Here is a 20,050-nt window from a genome sequence, read left to right on the forward strand (position 1 = left end):
ATCAGAATCCTAGAGGAGAACATAGGCAGTAATCTCTTCGATATCAGCCACAGGAACTTCTTTCAAGATATGTCTCCAAAGGCAAAGGAAACAAAAGTGAAGATGAATTTTTGGGACTTCATCAAAATCAAAAGCTTCTGCACAGCAAAGGAAACAGTCAACAAAACAAAGAGGCAACCCACGGAATGGGAGAAGATATTTGCAAATGACAGTACAACCAACAGGTTGATATCCAGGATCTATAATGAACTCCTCAAACTCAACACACACAAAACTGACAATCATATCAAAAAATGGGCAGAAGATATGGATAGATACTTCTTCAATGAAGACATACAAATGGCTATCAGACACATGAAAAAATGTTCATCATCACTAGCCATCAGGGAAATTTAAATTAAAACCACATTGAGATATCACCTTACACCAGTTAGAATGGCCAAAATTAGCAAGACAGGAAACAACATGTGTTGGAGGGGATGTGGGGAAAGGGGAACCCTCTTACACTGCTGGTGGGAATGCAAGTTGGTGCAGCCTCTTTGGAGAACAGTGTGGAGATTCCTCAAGAAATTAAAAATAGAGCTTCCCTATGACCCTGCTATTGCATTCCTGGGTATTTGCCCCAACGATACAGATGTAGTGAAAAGAAGGGCCATCAGTACCCCAATGTTTATAGCAGCAATGGCCACGGTCGCCAAACTATGGAAAGAACCAAGATGCCCTTCAATGGACAAATGGATAAGAAAGGTGTGGTCCATATACACTATGGAGTATTGTGCCTCCATCAGAAAGGACAAATACCCAACTTTTGTAGCAATATGGATGGGACTGGAAGAGATTATGCTGAGTGAAATAAGTCAAGCAGAGAGAGTCAATTATCATATGGTTTCACTTATGTGTGGAGCATAACAAATAGCATGGAGGACATGGGGGGATAGAGAGGAGAAGGGAGTTGTGGGAAATTGGAAGGGGAGGCGAACCAAGAGAGACTATGGACTCTGAAAAACAATCTGAGGGTTTTGAAGGGGCGGGGGGGTGGGAGGTCAGGGTACCAGGTGGTGGGTATTATAGTGGGCACGGATTGCATGGAGCACTGGGTGTGGTGCAAAAATAATGAATACTGTTATGCTGAAAATAAAAAATAAATTTAAAAAAATGAACCAGAATAGTGGGAATGAATTAAAAATAAAAGTTATATCTATGAAGTAATGGTGGTTGTTCTTTTGTCTGCACCTCCCCTGCTTGGCCTCTGGGGGAGGGGCCTGCCAAGTGGATTTTCAGGTAGTGTTCTCTGAGTTAAATCCTCCTGCCCCCCTCAAGGGAGTGGGCTCTGAGGAAACCGGTTTTTCAGGCTTTTGTTCTCTGGAGGTTTTTATGTTTGTTTGTTCATTTGTTTTCTCTCACCTTGACAGCTGTTTGATGGTTTTTGGAGGTTTAGAGGAAAGCAAACTGCACCCAGACCTCCCTCTCAAGAGAGAAGCCTCAGTCTGCTCCCCTCTGGGTGCTCCAGAGCAGGTAAGTTTCCCCTTGGCTGCTGGCAGTGCAGGTTCCGAGTCATGGTCCCTGGGGACACAGGAACTCCTACTTGTACCCAAACTACAACTGCAGCTGTTGTCTGGGCAGCTCCAGACCACCAGAGAGGTTCCAAGCAGTGATCGTACACTGAGATTCTCCCGCTGGACCGGGCTGGGAGCACCTAGACTTTCTGGATTGAGAGCGCCAGGCTGGCGCCCGTGTGTACCTCTCTCAGGGGATGGTGTGGGCGTGACTCAAGTTTTGATAGCACCACACTGCACTTGCAGGGGGACTGCAAAAAGGCTGTGCTTCTGCTGGCTGGGGAGGCTCCCAGCCCCTATGGGAGCTGAACCCCATGTGCTCTCAGAGGCGCTCCCGGCTCAGGGACCAAGACCTGGTTTCTTCACCACACTCTCTCTGGCTCAGCGCCAGGGGTGGCTGTCCTGGGACCAGGGACTTAAGCCCCTGTCACTAACTGCCCTGATTTCCACAATTTCCTCCCCCCATGATCCTTTGCTCTTTTTGAGTGCTTTCAACCAGACTCCAAGTTAGTGTTGGTCCCTAGTTGCAGAATACTCTCGTATCGGGGTATTAATTTCCAATGGGTCACTTCTGGTGGCTCCCTCCCCCTTTTGTTTATCTTCTGATATCAGTCTGACGTTCCCACTCCGCTTTATCTGTCCACTTTTGTCTTCTGCCCCTGTAGAGATCCAGACATGTATAATTCTAATCTCAGGCTGATCATGGGTGATCCGAGTTCTTTGGTAGGTAATCAGCTCACTTTAGGGTATAGGTTGAAACGGTGCCTCCTCCTACTTTCCCACCATCTTGTCTCCCTAGGCTCTCTCTTCATTCAAAGGATCCCCTTTAATATTTCTTGCAGGGCTAGTTCAGTGATCATAAATTCTTTTAATTTCTGTTTGTCCTGAAAGCTCTTTATCTCTCCTCCTAGTTTGAGTGACGCCCTTGTTGAATACAGTATTCTTAGCTGCATATTTTCCTCATTTCGCACCTTGACTGTATCATGTCAGCCCTTTCTGGCCTGCCAGGTCTTTATGGACAGCTCTGTTGCCAGCCTTATGTTTTTATTCTTGTCAGTTAAGGACTGACAGTTAAGTCAGTTAAGCTGCTTTTAGGATTTTCTCTTTATCTCTGAAATCTGCAAACTTCATTATGTTAAGGTTTGATGTACTTTTATTTACTTTGAGGGGCATTTTCTGTGCTTCCTGGACTTGAATGCCTGTTTCCTTCCCCAGATCAGGAAAGTTCTCAGTTAAAATTTCTTCAAATAAATCTTCTGCTCCTCTCTCTCACTACTCTTCCTCTGGGCCCCAATTATTCTAGTACTGTTTTGCCGTTCGTATCTGCTTCTCAGCTTCCTTAATCTCCATCACTTTGTCTTCTCCAAGACTCTCTCTTCTTTATCCTAGCAGTTAGAGCCTCCATTTTTTTAATTGTGTTTCAGTAAGAGATTTTTTTAGTTCAACCTGATTAGATTTTAGTTCTTTTATTTCTCTAGTAAGTAATCAGTTATTGTCTTTTATAGTTTTTTTCCAAGCCCAGCTGCTACCTTTATAATCATTGTTTTGAATTCTTGTTCCAACATCCTACTTATGTCCCTATCGATTAAATCCCTGGCAATGAGTTCTCTCTTCTGGGGTGAGTCTTCCATCTTGTCATTATGTCCAGAAAAGACCAGATGAAAGAGAAAGAAAATAGGAAAATAGCAACAATGACAACAGAAAAAAATACACTAAACAAATCAGAAGGGAACAGAAACAAGCAAACAAAAGAAGAGAATAAAATGAAAGAAGCTGAACAGACCAATAAACTAGATCCTGGATATATTTTGGTCTGTTGCTAGAAGAAACAAGATCTCAAAATAGGAAAGAAAGAAAAACATAGACACACAAAAATAAAATTGAATACAATTTGAAAGGAAGCCATAAATGAAAAATGTACATATAAAATGTACATGTAAAAATGAAAATTAAAAGACTTAAAAAAAGAATTGATATAATAAGAAAATAGCTAAAAAGGAAAAAAAATATAAAACTGAAAGACTAAAGAATAAGAGGAAAAAAACACAAATTCTAAATACTGCTTCTCCAAAAGCTGAAGTTTTGCAGTCCTCCATGATCAGTAAACTTGGTAATAACAGGATATTCCTGCTGGTCTTCCAGGGACAGGCCTGTTGGGCTGATTCTCAGGTGTCTTTCCCCAGGCAGAATTGGACCACCATTGACAGTGGGCTGCACTCAGTGTGAGGCTCTGGATTGCTCTATGTGGTTGATTTGTTGCCTGAGGGTTTCTGCACTGATGTGGGAGGTGAAAATGGCAGTGCCCTGGATCTTTAGCCCTAGAGCTGAAAGTCTGCACCCTCTACTCTTCAGAAACGCAGTCAATCACTCTTGTGTTCCTGGTTTCCATCCTGTGTTTACCTAGCCCATGACCAATTGTTTTAATCTCAGGCACAGGACTCTGTTTCAGGTCTCCAAACTTTATGGATTCCTATGACCTGCCCTCATGCCACTCCTCCCAGGGGATAGAGGGGGCTATCCCCACAGTTCCACCCCTTGCTGGACCCCTGCTTGGAGAGCGATCACCAGATCAGTATAGTTGTTTGTGCTTTATGGCAACAGTGTGCAGAAAGCTGGCACCTGTGACTTGCTGTTTGCAGCCAGTTTCCCTGTTCCGATGCTTGGGTAGTCTGCCACACTCAGGCACTGCCCCCCCACCTTCTTTTTGTGATTCTGGGGATCCTGAGTCCATGCTGTACCATCTGGGATTCCTCCCCCTTTGGCTCCTAGCACCTTTCAGGCAGACTTCTCAAAGTTCTGATTTTATTATCTGCTGCTTATAACACTTTCCGGTATCCCGTTTATGGAGGCTCCCTCCCCCTGTGGTTTACCTTCTGATATATCTGTCATCTTGGGTTCACATGTGCGTACCTCCTACCTTGCAAAGAGTGGTCACATTTTTATTTACAGAATTGCAGCAAGTCTTTTCTCAGATCTTTGGTTGATTTCACAGGTGCTCAGAAAGATCTGATAACTGTCTAGCTTCATTCCAGGGACCAGACGAAAATAAGATCCCCTACTCCTCTGCCATCTTAACTTCTCCTCTGAAAACACTCTAATTTACATGAAAAACATCTTGGTGTAAATAGTATCCTCACTCAGTTCTACTTGCTATTGTCTTTAAAGCTGAAGAAACAAATCCAAATTTATAAGGCTACCATGCTATCAAAGGAATCTCTTTAAGAGGGTTGTTTCTTAAACATCCCAGGAGTTTCTTGGCACAGCTCAGCCTACTATGCTTTCACTGGCTGGGGTTCTGTAAGTTTTTATATTCAATACAAGTCATCCATCTCACTCATATCTTGAAAAATCTCCAAATGCACTGGAACCATGGAGATCAATTTAGACATTTTTAAGTGAAGTGGGAACTGAATAAAGTAGAAATAATTTATAAAGAAGTAAGGCTATTTCTGATATTTATTTTTTAAAATTGGAAAATGATGCTGAGTTTCTTAAGAGTTAAGCTAGACAGTTAATTAAGCTAGACAGTTTCTTAACAGAGACTTGTGATGTCTAATAGCTCTATCAAAAGTATGTTTAGGTTCCAAGTGAACTCTTTCTAAGAATTAACAGCCACAATTTGGGGATACCAATCCAATAAAAAACAAAATATCTTCCCTTCCCTCCCTAACATTAACAGAGAGACAGGTATGGATTTATTCAATTATAGCCCATTCTGAGTGACATTTATTGCTTTACATAAATGAGAATCTATTTTTCTTAGAGGCTAAGGCTAGTAGGATAAATAGAACTTCCAATTTCCTTGCTCACTGTAGACTTTAAAGATTTTTATTTATTTTTTTGATAGAGAGAGAGAGATCACAAGTAGGCAGAGAGGCAGACGGAGAGAGAGGAAAGGAAGCAGGCTCCCTGCTGAGCCGAGAGCCCAATGTGGGGCTTGATCCCAGGACCCTGGGATCATGACCTGAGCCGAAGGTAGAGGCTTAACCCACTGAGCCACCCAGATGCCCTGACTTTTTATAGACTTTAAAACAAAAACCAAAAACAATGAAACAAACCCTGAACCTACTTTACTTAGTCCAATTTCTAGTAATTTATTGTCAGTAAGAGTTTGGAAAGTTATTCTTTCTTTCTTTCTTTCTTTCTTTCTTTCTTTTTTCTCTTCCTTTCTTTTTGGCACTTATTGGTAGCAGTCAGGGATAAACACTTCTAGAAAAATTAGGAGGCAATAGTAAGTAGTGTTTTTTTTCTTTTTTCTTTGAAGTTTTTACTTAAATTCTAGTTAACATATAGTATAATATTAGTTTCGTGAGTAGAACTTAGTGATTCACCATTTACATATAATGCCTGGTGCTCATCACAAGTGGCCTCCTTAATACCCATCAGCCACTTAGCGAATTCCCCTGCCCACTCCCCTCCAGCAAATCTCAGTTTGTTTTCCATAGTTAAAAGCCTATTTTCTGGTTTTCTTCTCTCCCCTCACCCCATGTTCATCTGTTTTGTTTAATTCCACATATGAGTGAAATCATATGGTACTTGTTTTTCTCTGACTAATTTCACTTAGCATAATACACTCTAGCTCCATCCACAGTGTTGCAAAGGGCAAGACTTCATTCTTTTTGATGGCTGAGTAATATTCTACAGTATGTGTATATGTGTGTGTGTGTGTGTATACATATACCCTATCTTCTTTATCCATTCATTAGTCAATGGACATTTGGGCTCTTTCCATAATTTGGCTATTGTTTATAAGAGAATATTTCTCAGTCACAGAAAGAGCTGTGAATTTGGCCTACCACGAAGAACTGTTGTATTGAAAGCAATTTGGTATATAAACAACTGAAATGTATAAACTTAGGAACAACTCCCAGTGTAATTACTAAAAGCTTAATATTCTAACAAAATAAAAGCATTTTTCTTTATCAAGATGTGAAAAATTTTAAGAATTTTCTGTGTTCTGAAACTGAAGGGAGGCTGTTTTTGCAAAAATAGGTGAAAGCTCATTTCTGACTGTGATACTTGGTGAGAGGATGCAGATGGGATTAAAACTCCCCTTCCTGTGACTGCTCATTTGAGGTTCACACTGAATTACAGAAAGTGCTGTCTGTTCTCACCTGCCTATCAGATCTGATATCAGGGGACCTACTAAGCTGTCCTAGCGAACTACTTTCTTTGATGTTTATCTTTTATACACAATAATAAAATTTCATTTATTCATTCAACAAATATGTACTGAGAACTCAGTTGCATGCTTCAGAAAGTGAGGACAGAGCAGTAAACAAAATGTAAAAATATGATCAGGGGCAACTGGGTGGCTCAGTGGGTTAAAGCCTCTGCCCTGGGCTCAGGTCATGTTCCCAGGGTCCTGGGATCAAGTTCCGCATCAGGCTCTCTGCTCAGCAGGGAGCCTGCTTCCTCCTTTCTCTCTACCTGCCTCTCTGTCTACTTGTGATCTCAGTCTGTCAATTAAATAAATAAAATCTTAAAAAAAATCATCAATCACTCTTATACTCCCTATTCAGGGAATGAGTTTAGATTGAATGAGGGAATGAAGCAGCCTGCTCAGGGAATGCTGCTGATAAAGCAGAGGACTTCATGCTGTACAAAAGCTCTCTGTAAGTACACTCAAGACAAATTCTGGTGGCTGAAAGAATAGCAAAGTGGACTCCACAAGTTATACTACTTCAATTTTAAGTTAATGAAAAATAATAATTCATTTTTGAAAAAAGGAAACCTCTTTAGATAGCATCTACCCTTCTACATTCCTGATACACACAGGTTAATGCAGCCTGAGAGACAATCCAATATGCCTGACACAGGAGTATGATTTTAATGAACCAGGGGCTGTGGGATACAATCTTTAGGTTCTTTGAGGTGATAATGTGATGAAGCAAGACTTATCCCCACAAAGCTTGGTTTAGGTTCTATGTCATTAAATGAAAATGCTGCTCTTGTTAGGTTACATTTTTGGAAAACAGGTACCACAGTATGTTAAAAATTAAGGAGTGCTTTTAGCAGTAACAACCTTTCCATGGTCTTGGGAGTCACCCCTACCTCCTGGAACAGGATCTTAGACTTCCAAGTCAAGGGCTCAAAGTAAGTTGTTGAATGCTGGAAACAGGGGACTGAGGTGTTGGGAAATTTAATTAGCATGTGTGAAAATAAAAGGGTCTATAGCTGAAAGCCACTCTAGAAGTGTGAAGAATTATGATTGCTTTTTGAGATACTCCCATTTCTCAAGAATGAACAAGCCTGGGGAAAGAGAGACGAGCTGCTTGGGTTTTTTGTTTGTTTTTTAAAAAATGTTTTTCAAGTCTTTTGTTGGTGAGGCTGATGTGGAGAAAAAGGGCAAAAGAAATGTAGATAAAATTAAACTTCCTTGTAACCTGCAGCCCATTGACAAGACTTGAGACAAACAGAGAATGACATTCCTCCAAGAAACTCCCAACTGTCTCATTTTAATGCTTTGCTGGAGGGAAAAACAACCTTAGCTTGAAAATAGAGACAGTGGGTAGAAATGTGACTAAGATACATGGAGGTTGTTGTGGAAAGACCAGTGTGGTAGTACATAGAAAGAACTCAAATCCTCTTAAGTTAAGGATTAGGACTTTATTAATGAGACAAATTGTGGGGGGTAGTTGTAGGGGAAAATCAAGGCAGCTGCTGAAGAGAGGAATGCCACTTGATGTGGGAAACAAAGGCAGTAGAAAAATTATTAAATTTTTATTAAATTTCCTTACTACCTACAGTCAATTTACAGGTCCTTGAAAAAGGCAGAGTGACATTTCTCTAACTGCCTCAATGTTAATATTTTGCTAAGGGCAACAGGTAATCTTAGCCCAACCCCCAGGATCCTGTAAATCTACTTTAACATGTAAAAATTCCTTTTGAAACTTCATCTCTACCCATCAAGATACGTGTTGGCAACCATCCCCCAAGCATATGGCCCACTGATATACATCTAAAGGGTCTCATGTCTCAGGTTTTACTAGATGGTAATAAGTGACCTTTTCCCAACAATAGGTAGCCTCTCAAGGTCCTGGAAACTTTGCCTCCAACACTCCTTAGAGACTTACAGTATCCTAAAACCCTCACAACTTGAAAGTATATGATGGACCACTCCTCATGACCCCAGTGCAGCTTTTTCTGCCCATGGGTTCTATCCCTGTGCTTTAATAAAACCACTGTTTTGCAACAAAGATGTCTCAAGAATTCTTTCTTGGTCGTTGGCTTTGAACCCTAAAGTTCTTTCCTACAACAACACTGTCTAACTGGGGAAAAAATGTAGGGAAAGCTAACATTTGCTATATATACTGCTTTCAACTTGCTTTTACATTTCTCACCTTTCCAGAGATTATAGATCCTCCCCATTATTTTTAATAACCACACTTGTTATATATAGTACATGGATGGATGTGCCACAATTGATCTATTTATTAATCTCCTTCTGAAGGATACAGGTGGATAGAGGAAAAATGCATCAGTGTTGCTGAATAGCAAGAATAGGCATGAAGAAGCTAATGTTTCATGTCGCCCTGTAGCTCATTCCCTTCACTATAGTTTTGTTTTTTGTGCTTTTTTTTTTTTTTTTTTTTTTTTTTTTTTTGACTCAAACTCTGCTGGAAGAGATACAGACACAGGGAAAGCAGCCACCCATTCTGGTGTGTCCATCTACTGTTGTTTTTTCTCACAGCAGGGCACACATTAGCCTAACCACGCAGGCTATTTGCTTTTAAGCACATAAACTGACAGTTATTTTTTTTTTTTTTATGTTTGTTGGATACTTATATAGGATCCTGAACATGAGGAGGGCTGCCATGATCTAGACCATGCCTGCAGCTTCCAACTTAGAGTCAGGGTTGAGGTACGCTTCCTATAGCACGGCAGCTGAAAAAAAACCCTGCCTCATGGAAAAGTCATAAAATAACTTAGATATAGGCATTTATTACATTTAGGTTCAACATACCTCAAACTCCAGATAGTGATCTTTCAGTCTGTATTCATCTATCTCCTTGGCTTTAACTTTCTTGTCTGGGGGATATGAGCGGTGCTCAGCCAGCTCAGTGGTAATCTGCTTCAGCTTGCTTTCATGAGATTTCAACTGTTCCTCCTGCAGGAAATTATTAAGCTATTTAGCATCCGGAAAGCAAATCAATAAGAAAAAAAAAATTACAGAGTACTTTTTAACATCCCTTATGATGAATGACTTCAATTCATCAAAACAGTCCAATGTACCTCCACTGCCACATCTTACCAACCTTCTCAGACTAGTATTCACATGTACCTTTGCAAAATGACAACCAGTCCCCTTGATACAAAACCAAATACTTTCAGAGTCAAATACTTTCAAACCAAATACTTTCAAGTGTAGCTGTCATGAAGTTGAGAACAGACTTCCTAAGAAATACTTCAAAACGCAAGGCACCAGTTAAGCACCCATCCTCAGAATCCTGCATAATTTGGCTTTTCCATTTCCTGTCCACTCAGCAATGCTGTTATTTCCCCATCTGTCACAGTGAATTTAGACTCTCTCTGTTTAGTTCCCTCCCCCTTTTTAAGAAAGCAATGCCACCAAGAAATAATTCTCTGTAAGCCATCAGATGATACATTTTTAAAAACAGATTTATTATTTATTTGTCATAGAGAGAGTGCACTCATGAGCAAGCACAAGCAGGGGGAGTGGCAGAGGCAGAGGGAGAAACAGGCTTCCTGTGGAGCAAGGAGCTGGCCATGGGACTTGATCCCAGGACCCTGCTGGGATCGTGACCTGAGCCGAAGGCAGATGCTTAACCAAAGGAACCACCCAGGCATCCCTTTCAGATGATATTCTAAAAAAATGCAGCAACCTATGATTTTTCCCTCCAAAGTAGCAGAGGTTCTGACTTCCTTCAAAATCTTATTGACCCAAACTAGTGATTCAACTGAATGACCTATAGAGCAATTCTTGCCTAAAAGCTGTTACTATAGGCACCATGCACCAATGCAATGTTTGATGCTATGTCAAAGAACTTCCATTCGAGGGGCACCATTTTTATTGCCTTATGATACTATCAACCTACCTGGGAACATTTTAAAAATGAAACAAAGAGACTGGAATTTTCTTGCATTCCTGTAATTGTATGACTGCTTTTTTACTATTCCACTTTCACATATATAGTATCCAAATTCATGCTGAATATAAACTTTACATGTACAATAAGATATAAACGGATGAAAGTGAATGAAGAGGAACTGATTAAACTAGGTGATAAATAGATTTTGTATAATAGCAACATTATTTATTTAAAATAGCAGACAGAAGGGATTTGAGGACGTATCAATTTGTACTCCTCATAAAAGGCATGGCATTAAAAACAAACAAACAAAAAATCAAACAAGATGAGTTTTCCCCTTCTGTTTCTCAAACTCATGGCACCCTAGATAATCACAAGCAGAGTTAAAGGTAAAAAATTAACATGTACAATACATCATCACCACAATTCCCAGTTGAATTTTTTCCATATGGTATTTTTATAAATTAAAATTACTATTTAAATCCAAGATCAGCATACATAATTGCCAGAGGAAGAATTTAAATCATAAAGCAACTGTGTAATAAATCTGTCAATTTAAGCCTGTAATTCAAATCTAGAAGAACAATTTAGAGGTGAAAAATCCTAATAATTTTAATTTATGATGTGAGGGTATATGTAACTATATAAACATAAACTATATATAAACTATATAAACATGCCACATTATGAATTTGAGCTCAGGTCAAATTCATAATGTGAATGAATTTACATTATGAATTCATTCAGGTCATGATGCTGGAGTTTTGGGATTGAGAGCACAAGCAGGGACTGGGCAGAGGCAGGGGAGGAGAGGGACAGAGGGAGGAGAAACGGGTTTTTCCACTGAGCAGAGAGCTGGACATGGGGCTCGATCCCAGGACCCTGGATTATGACCTGAGCCAAAGGAAGATGCTTAATAGACTGAACCATCCTGGTGCCCCCTTATTTATTTTAGAGACAAAGAGAGAACAGGGGGAGAGGCAAAGGGACAGAATTGCAAGTAGACTTCCCGCTAAGCACAGAGCCTGACTTGTGTTTGATCTCACAACCTTAAGTTCATGACCTAAGCTCAAATCAAGAATCTGCCCCTCAATCGACCGAGCAACATAGGCACCCTATCTAATTCTTGTTCTATGCTACTCCTTTATAAATACAAAGATCCATAAAAATAGAAAATTATGTTCTATAGGTTTTTATACCTCACAGATTTCCTTTGGTGACTTGTTTTCTCATTCAGCATGTTTTTGAGATTTACTCACATATATGTCCTGGTTTCTTCCTTTTAACTATAGGATACTGTATGACATACTATAATTTCACTGAAGGATGTTTAGGCTGTTTTCAGGTGTCTTTAGGCTATTATAAATGATGCTACATTGAACATGCTGCTTAGTGAATATGAGCAAGAATTGTCCTACAGTGTAATCACTAAGATGGAGAATTTTGGGGTTTTAGAATATGTCTATCTTTAAGAGGACACTAACATGCTTTTTAAAGTGTTTCCACCAGTTTACATTTCTACAGTAGGCTTAAAAATTCACATTGTTCTGTATCTTTGCCAAAATTTGATATTCCCTGAAAACCAGTGTTATTCCAGTGGGGAGGAGAGGTAAAGAAGGAAGGGCTCAGACTGTTTCCTTTGTGCTGCTTTAAAATAGGTAGGTGAGTTAGAAGGTAATGACATCTCTAAAAATCTTCTGGGAAACTTATAAGACAAATTGCTAAATACTACAGCCTTATGAACCCAAGCTATATGGAATTTAGTATAAAGAACAACTGCTTTAACTCAGTTTGAAGGCGCCATTGGAAAGATTTTATGTTTAAGAGATTTAAAGATTTTTATAAACAGTTTAGTGAGCTTCTGCATTAACTTCAACATGATTTCATTGTTTATTGAGTACTCAATATATGTTAAATACAGATGTCTAAGAAATGAATATAAAATCTATCTATTCTGGAGAAGTGTAGTGAACCATTTAAGGCAATGCCAAGGGGTGGACTGCATCTTGTTGGCGAAAGTGAGCCCATTAGGTTTAAATAGTACTTGAGTCATATTTTAGCCACAACTGTGAAGGATGGATTAGAGAAAAGCAAGACTGGAGGAAAAGAGATCTCAAGTGGTTATGCAAATAAACTGTCAGAGTTTTTCAAAGTGGGCTGTTTGCAACCCAGGCAAGGTGATCCACTAGGAAAAAATCAGCCTTGGGATATAATTCACATACCACATAATTTACCCATTTAAAGTGTATAATTTAGTTAAGTTTTAGTATAGTCACAGGGTTGTGCAACCATCACTACAATTTTATGACATTTTAGCTTCCCATTCCTTTTGGAATGGTATCACACAATGACTGCCTTCTTTCACTTAGTGGAATATTTTCAAGGTTCATCCACTTTGCAGGATGTATCAGTACTTCGTTGTGGCTTTTCTACAACTGAATAATATTCCATTGTATGTATATATCATATTTCATTCATCTCTTCACCAGCTGATGGCCATTTCCACCCTTGGCTGCAATGAACATTTGTGTAAAAGTTTTTGTGTGGGTTTATGTTTTCATTCTCCTGCTATCTAAGTAAGAGTGGAATTGCTGTGTCACATGTTAATTCTATGTTTAATCATTTGATGAACTACCAAATTATTTTCCAAAGTAGCTACATTATTCTATGTTCCCACCAGCAACATACTGAAGTTGTAATTTCTCCACATCCTCACCAACACATTCTTTTCCTTGAAGTTTTTTTAAAATTATAGCTACTGTAATGAGTATAAAGTGATTATCTTCTGATTTTGATTTATATTTTCCTAATAATTAACATTCCTAATGATTAACGCTAACATTTTTCCATCTTGTTGATAACAGGACATGTAGTATATTTTATAAAAATATATACATATGTTAGAGGATATCTGCTCAAATATTTACTATTAATAAGGTGAATGATCAAAAAAGTTAGGAGACCAGTGATATAGGTAAAAGATGACAAAAGTCTGAATTAAGGAATGTGGGTAGGATATGAAAGATATTTAAGAAGCAGAGGTGACAGGATTTGTGACTAAAAGTATAAAATGGAGTCAGGCAGGAAGCGTGTGGTTTTGGCCAGTGAGGGACACAATTACAAGAATGACTTCCTACTCTGAAATTCCAGATGCCTGCCTGTCGGAGGAGGTCATTGAGATGCATTAGCTGAAAGGCAAGCTGGACCTGAGCAACTGGAGGCTCCTCAACTCTACCCCGTCCATGAAATGTACATTTGCCTCCCCTTCCCAAGCTAGAAGCTTCCCTAAGGACACAGCCTCAAAATAGTAGTATGTTTTTGAGACCATCTGTATGGTATACAAGACTGAACTCAATTAATTCATGATTCTGGCAGGTGGGTGCAAAGATCTACTCACCTTGTGGCCACCCAAGACAGGCCTCTTAAGTAAGTTCCCTTGCTTATTAAAACTGCTACCTGCCAATTTGAAGTGGTCTCCTTCTTTCTTTTCTCCTTGCCCTCAGTGTACAGGGGCCAGATTATGAAAGAACCCTGCCACACTCATCTGGCCCTTGGCCATATAATTGCCTTGATGGTCAAACCACAGGATAAAAAGAGAGGTGAGAAGCAAGCAGAAGGCTTTCCTTTGTTTCAAATCAGTGTTTATCACAAGGCCTGGCCTTCCACAATTAGCATTTAGTGATCAAACTAATCACTGGTTAGTGATTCAAATAATCATTGACCATTGATTCAGAACTTTACAGGAAAGGGCGGATTCAAAGAAGAAAACAGGACTAGATATCAGGAAATGGTAACTCCATAAGATGCAAATGAGACAGAGCAGGGATTAGACTTGGGTCTCCTAACCCTGACTGTGAAATCCAGTATTCCTTGCCTTTTCCACAAGGAGGAAAAAAAAAAAAAAAGATACAACTCTTTGCCTCTTGAGTAGCACATCTTGCATGGATGCAGAGGGAGGATGCTTACTGACAAGGAAGATACTTACTACAAGGACTGGTAAAGACCAGACCAAACCAATCTGCACCAAATTGGACCCCAGTGCTGGAGTTTCATGGACTTGTTCCCTCATAATAATACTAAAAATCCCACCCAGGTGGAGATTTCACGTTATTTTGATATGTGATATATGAAGAAGCATGAATTTTAAATGCATAGGTGCTAATAAACCCCCACCTCTACATGCTTACAAAGTACCCCTTTCCAACCAACTTTCTTTTAAAAACTCTCCCTAACCTTGCCTCAGGGGAGTCAGCCTGCAGAGCTTTCCTTTGTGTTGACTCCCCTGTCCCACTAAAGCCTTGCTTGAAACTCCCGTTTGGCTTCTTGTCAATTTCTATTGCTGAGAAAGCCCAAGAGCCCACTTCAGTTTCACACGTCTCTAAAAAAGTAGTGAAAGACACAGTAGGGGTTGTAAGGATTACAGTGCAGTCCCTTTAAGTATGATCTGCGCGGCTTGCAGGCCGGATACCTGATCTGTCTTAAAACATTCATGGTCCTTGGTCCCTGACCTGGACCTCATTAACCTGGTATGGCGATGCTGGGACACGTGCACTTTCAACAAGTCTCCAGATCATTTCTGTACACACTAAAACTGAAAATGACTGCTTTGATGAGTAGTAGAAAGGGAGGTCCTGAATAGATCCTGAAGAGGGCCAACCATGAAATCCTAAGTTTAGAGTAATGTACAAGAAGGAGAAACAAAACTTAAATTTTCAATATTCCCAAAAGAAGAAAAATGTGCTTTGGCAACCCTGCCATGAAAACAACTAAGATGATGACTCCTACATAGCAGAGTTGTTCAGAAAGAACCACACTGCACTGATAATAATCAATTTTAATAATGAAGGCTAATATGTTTTGGATAGAAGACAAGAATAAATTAAAGCTTGCAAATGACAGGGTGATGATGAACAGTATGTCTTTAAAAGCACCAAACAATCTTTTAATTGCCTGTTTAGTTTTTTCCTAACACTATTAAGTTTTTTTCCAGTAGGGTACTCACATTGTTATACATGAATTTTATAAACTAAAATTATCCAAGTAGTACTGGCATTTAGGGGAGTCATAGCTAGGCTGTGGGTGTATGGAGAAAGGAAAGATGGCTGGGCTAATTCAGTGGTTCTCAATAGCAGCAGGTAGCAGTGGGGTGTGTTTTGACCCCACAGGATATTTGGCAATGTCTGCAGACATTTTTGGTTGTCACAGCTAGGGAGATGATACTGGTATCTAGTGGGTAGCGCTGGGGATATTGCTAAACATCCTACAATTCAAAGGACAACCCCCACAACAAAGAACTATCTAGGCTAAAATGGCACTTGTGTTGAGGTTGGTAATGCCAGGACTAAATCACGAGGACTAGTAGTCTTCAAGGTACTGGAAAACTAGTGGGTGCATCTAGATAAGTATTCCAGGATTCACTGAAGGTGCTCTATGATAACTCTTCCAAAGATATCCCCACAAAGTCTCTATTTGATGTGGAGGGTACACCAAATTCTGAACAGGCTGCGTGTAGCCTAACTCTTCTCTCCCTTTTTCTAAGCTATTCTTTATCACATGCTTCATTTTACACATTTATTTCTAAATTGTCCTATTACTCTCAAAGGCAAAACATCTTCATTTTTAAGTAAAAAAAACATGGTGACCTGGGCAAAAAATACAGAGCTAATGAAAGAACCTTAAAAACACTCTAGAACAGTCTTCTCAATTTTCCAGTTGGAAAACAGGCCCACAAAGGCTTGGTGATTTATTTGTGGAGGAGGAAAACATCTTCTTTTATTATTATTTTTTATAACAAGGTAATTAAATTCCTGAAAGTACTTGGTCATCTTGTCATAAATAATAAAGAAACATTTCTCTTCTTGGTTATTACCTTATTTAAAATCCTAAATACATCATTTGATAACATTACATAAGCAGGGTTTTTTTTTTTTTTGTATCTCTATGGATTTACGTTCAAAATGAGGAAAAATATTAAAAATTTTATGCATTCTATTTTTAGTTCCAGTGTAAAGCATTTGTTTAAAATGAGAGATTTTTTTTGCCTTGGAAAAGGTGCTTGCTTACCTGGTCTCATGGTAAAAAAAAAATACACAAATAGAGAAACACATTCATTTTCATGTGCCAGTGACTTACTAAAATACAGCCCATACAAATATAGAAGACAGGTACATTTTCAAAGTAGAAAAGTAAATAGAACTGTAGAACCATAGTAAGGAAAGAACAAGTTAAAACTTGTAAGTTGCTCTATGCTTATTAATGCTCCTTCTAAACTTCAACTCATCTTTTTCCTGGATCTTTTATAAGAATGATTGTGAGAAAGACCAATCTATTGAAAAGTAAGTACTGGAAAATCCCTCGTGAAATTAACAGAACAAAACCCAACTTCTGAAGGTATTTGTTGCCTCTGGTTAGTTGTTCAACTGTCTTTTTCTTCTCATACCTTATATAATATGGCTTACTGTCTATTTCAAGTACCCGAAATTAAAGTGGGGGAACGCATTTGCTTTAAGAGGTCATAGTTTAGGTGGGTAGATGGAGAATTCTGCTAATAAACTTTTTGGTCATCAATAAGATGACCTGTTCTCTTACCATTTGGTTAGACTTGAAAATTAAATGCCATTCTGCCTTGTAAAGTGAACTGGCCTGGTCCTTTCTATTCTTAACAGTTTTTTGTTTTTGTTTTTGTTTTTGTAGTCTGTGAACAACATAGCAACAGTAATGCTTACATGGGAGTATCCAATTCATGTTAATAATAATTATAAATTAACAAAACCAAAAGAATTTTTCATTAAACCATGTCTCCTCTCTTCTTACCACCAGTCTATTTTTTATGAACTCACAGCAAGACTTGTATGTATTCCCTTCCTCCTTTTCCTTCCTACTTTCCAATCCTTTCTCAAAGAAGACTAACGTGGTTCTCTTCCCATTACTCCACAAACTGCTCTCACCAAGGGACCCGATGAGCTCCTGCCACTTCATAGGAGATATTTTTTTGTACTAATTTTACCTGACCTCTCTCCTCTTTCTCCCCTTTCCTGGCACAACATTCTCCCTGTTTTTTCTTGACAACAGAAAAATTGTTTCTCAAATGTCCATTTTGGTCTCCTTCTGAGCACTGAGCATTTCAACATTTGGAAGCAGAAAGAGGAAAAGGACCCAGGAAAGAACCCTAGGAAGAAGCAACAGGATGAAAACCAGATGGTGAGGTCACAAAAGCCAAGTCAGCAAGACAGCACAATCCCCGGGTGCTGAAGTCTAGATGATAGTCCTTATTCTTTTACTTCAATGAGCCACTGGGAACACTCATTCCACACTCTCAAGATGTCTCAAATACTTCCACTTCTATCCATCTCTTCTACAAATAACTTTATTTTTCCTCTCATTATTTCCCCTGCCTTTATTTTTATTTTATTTAAGAATTTATTTATTGGGTGCCTGGGTGGCTCAGTGGGTTAAGCCGCTGCCTTCGGCTCAGGTCATGATCTCAGGGTCCTGGGATCGAGTCCCACATCGGGCTCTCTGCTCAGCAGGGAGCCTGCTTCCCTCTCTCTCTCTGCCTGCCTCTCCATCTACTTGTGATTTCTCTCTGTCAAATAAATAAATAAAATCTTTAAAAAAAAAAAAGAATTTATTTATTTATTTGGGGGAAAGAGAGAGAGAGAACAAGCAGGGGGAATGGCAGGCAGAGGAAGAGGAGAGATGCAGGCTCCCTGCTGCACAGGGTAGCCCAATGCTGCGGCGGGGGTGGGGGGGTGGGGGAGGGGGACTAGATCCCATGACCCTGGGATCACGACCTGAGCTGAAGGCAGATGCTTAAGTGGCTGAGTCACCCAGGCTCCCCTCCCATACCATTAAAATTAGGCTTTCTGCTTCTACTAGCTTCTTCCTCTAATACTTTCTTCCTATTGTAACATAAATAATTTTTTAAAAAGATTTTATTTATTTGACAGTCAGAGATTACAAGTAGGCAGAGAGGCAGTCAGAGAGAAGAGGAAGCAGGCTCCCTGCTGAGCAGAGAGCCCGATGTGGGGCTCGATCCCAGGACCCTGGGATCATGACCTGAGCCAAAGGCAGAGGCTTTAACCCACTGAGCCACCCAGGCGCCCCATAACATAAATAATTTTTGAAGCACAGATTTGGTCACATTACCTTCCTGCTTAAACTGTTACCCTAAAGATGTTGGGGAACCAGTGAAGCATCCAAAATCCTACGCATGACCTTTCATCATTTGGCCATACTTCTACAGAGGAATGTATTTTGCCTTTTCTCAATATTTTGTGCTCAAGTCACATTTGATAACTTTTATGTGGTTCTCACATCTCAGTACTTTCTCCTCTGGGCCTTTTTGACCCTCTATTGCATCATTTTCTCTTGCCACACCACATCTAACTGCTACTCATCCTTTAAGTTTCATATAAGACACCATACTTCCTCTTCCACTATACATGGCACCTTCCTGTGCTCTAATCAAACTGTATTATACTTACTTGCATGTTTTGTATTCAGAGAATATCTGGGTTTCATTTATCTTTCTGTCTCCAGAGCCTAAAATAGTCTCTCAAGTGTAACAGGCACAAAATATGTTGATAATCCATGATATCAGGTAGGTAGAGGAGTCAGTTAACATCAACACCTGGTTGACTAGAGCCAAATGAAACTACTGCTATTACTGCACCAAAAAGAAATTCACAAGGACATCAAACTACCTTCCAAAATCCTTAACTAGTCAATGGCAATAGGGGAACTGCAGACAGGTTTAAAATTGGCAAAACTGGCCTGTTTACCGTGTCCTCAAAACAGAGTTTTAAGGAGGAGAGGGACATAAAATATGATCTTGAGAGAGATCAATCTGATAATAGAAGAGAAACTTAGATGACTACAGAATACTGTTCTACTGTACGTTGTCTGGATTACCTAGGAAACCCACATGGTCCACTTAGCTCCTCCCTGAAGGTAGGAAAGTCTCTTCCCCTTTGTATTGTGGATAGTGGATCCCTGGGAATATTCTTATAATACCCAGCATCAAATACAGTCTGGGATATGGGAAAGGTTCAATAAAATGAGTGAACGAATAAATGAATGAATAAACAAATTTCAAAAAAGCTGGTTTTCAAGCCAGGATGTCGAACCCCAGCCAGTTATTTAAAAAATCTGAGCTGTTAGTACAAACAAAATCAAAAACCCAAGCCCACCATTTGTAACAGCATGGATGGACCTAAGAGGGGTATAATGCTAAATGAAACAAGTCAGACAGAAAAAGACAAATACCATATAATTCCTCTTATATGTGGAATCTAAAGAACAAAACAAATGAATAAACAAATAAGCAAAAAGCAGAGCGAGACCCATAAATACAGAAAGCAGACTAATGGTTCCTAGAGGGGAGGAGGGGTGGAAGATGGGCAAAACGGATGAAGGAAAATAGGAGGAGTAGGTTTCCAG

At 39.5% G+C, this 20,050-nt stretch overlaps 1 protein-coding gene and 1 long non-coding RNA gene across 15 annotated transcripts in view; one reads left to right on the forward strand and one right to left on the reverse strand.

Annotated features, from left to right (window-relative positions):
- The window catches only part of PSD3 (pleckstrin and Sec7 domain containing 3), a 733,176-nt gene that overhangs the window by 42,086 nt on the left and 671,040 nt on the right, over positions 1 to 20,050 (reverse strand). For all 14 annotated transcript variants that reach the window (XM_082715136.1, XM_082715148.1, XM_082715146.1 and 11 more), the window contains one exon: positions 9,523 to 9,666. In XM_082715136.1, the coding sequence (XP_082571262.1) occupies positions 9,523 to 9,666 (144 nt within the window). The remainder of the gene's footprint in view (positions 1 to 9,522; positions 9,667 to 20,050) is intronic.
- LOC309855181 overlaps positions 1,321 to 20,050 on the forward strand; it is a 51,893-nt gene continuing 33,163 nt past the window's right edge. Inside the window, exon 1 of the long non-coding RNA XR_014306649.1 lies at positions 1,321 to 1,515. This is a non-coding gene — a long non-coding RNA (uncharacterized lncRNA). The remainder of the gene's footprint in view (positions 1,516 to 20,050) is intronic.

The sequence above is a fragment of the Mustela nivalis genome, assembly GCF_964662115.1.
Source record: "Mustela nivalis genome assembly, chromosome: 20".
Lineage (NCBI taxonomy): Eukaryota > Metazoa > Chordata > Mammalia > Carnivora > Mustelidae > Mustela > Mustela nivalis.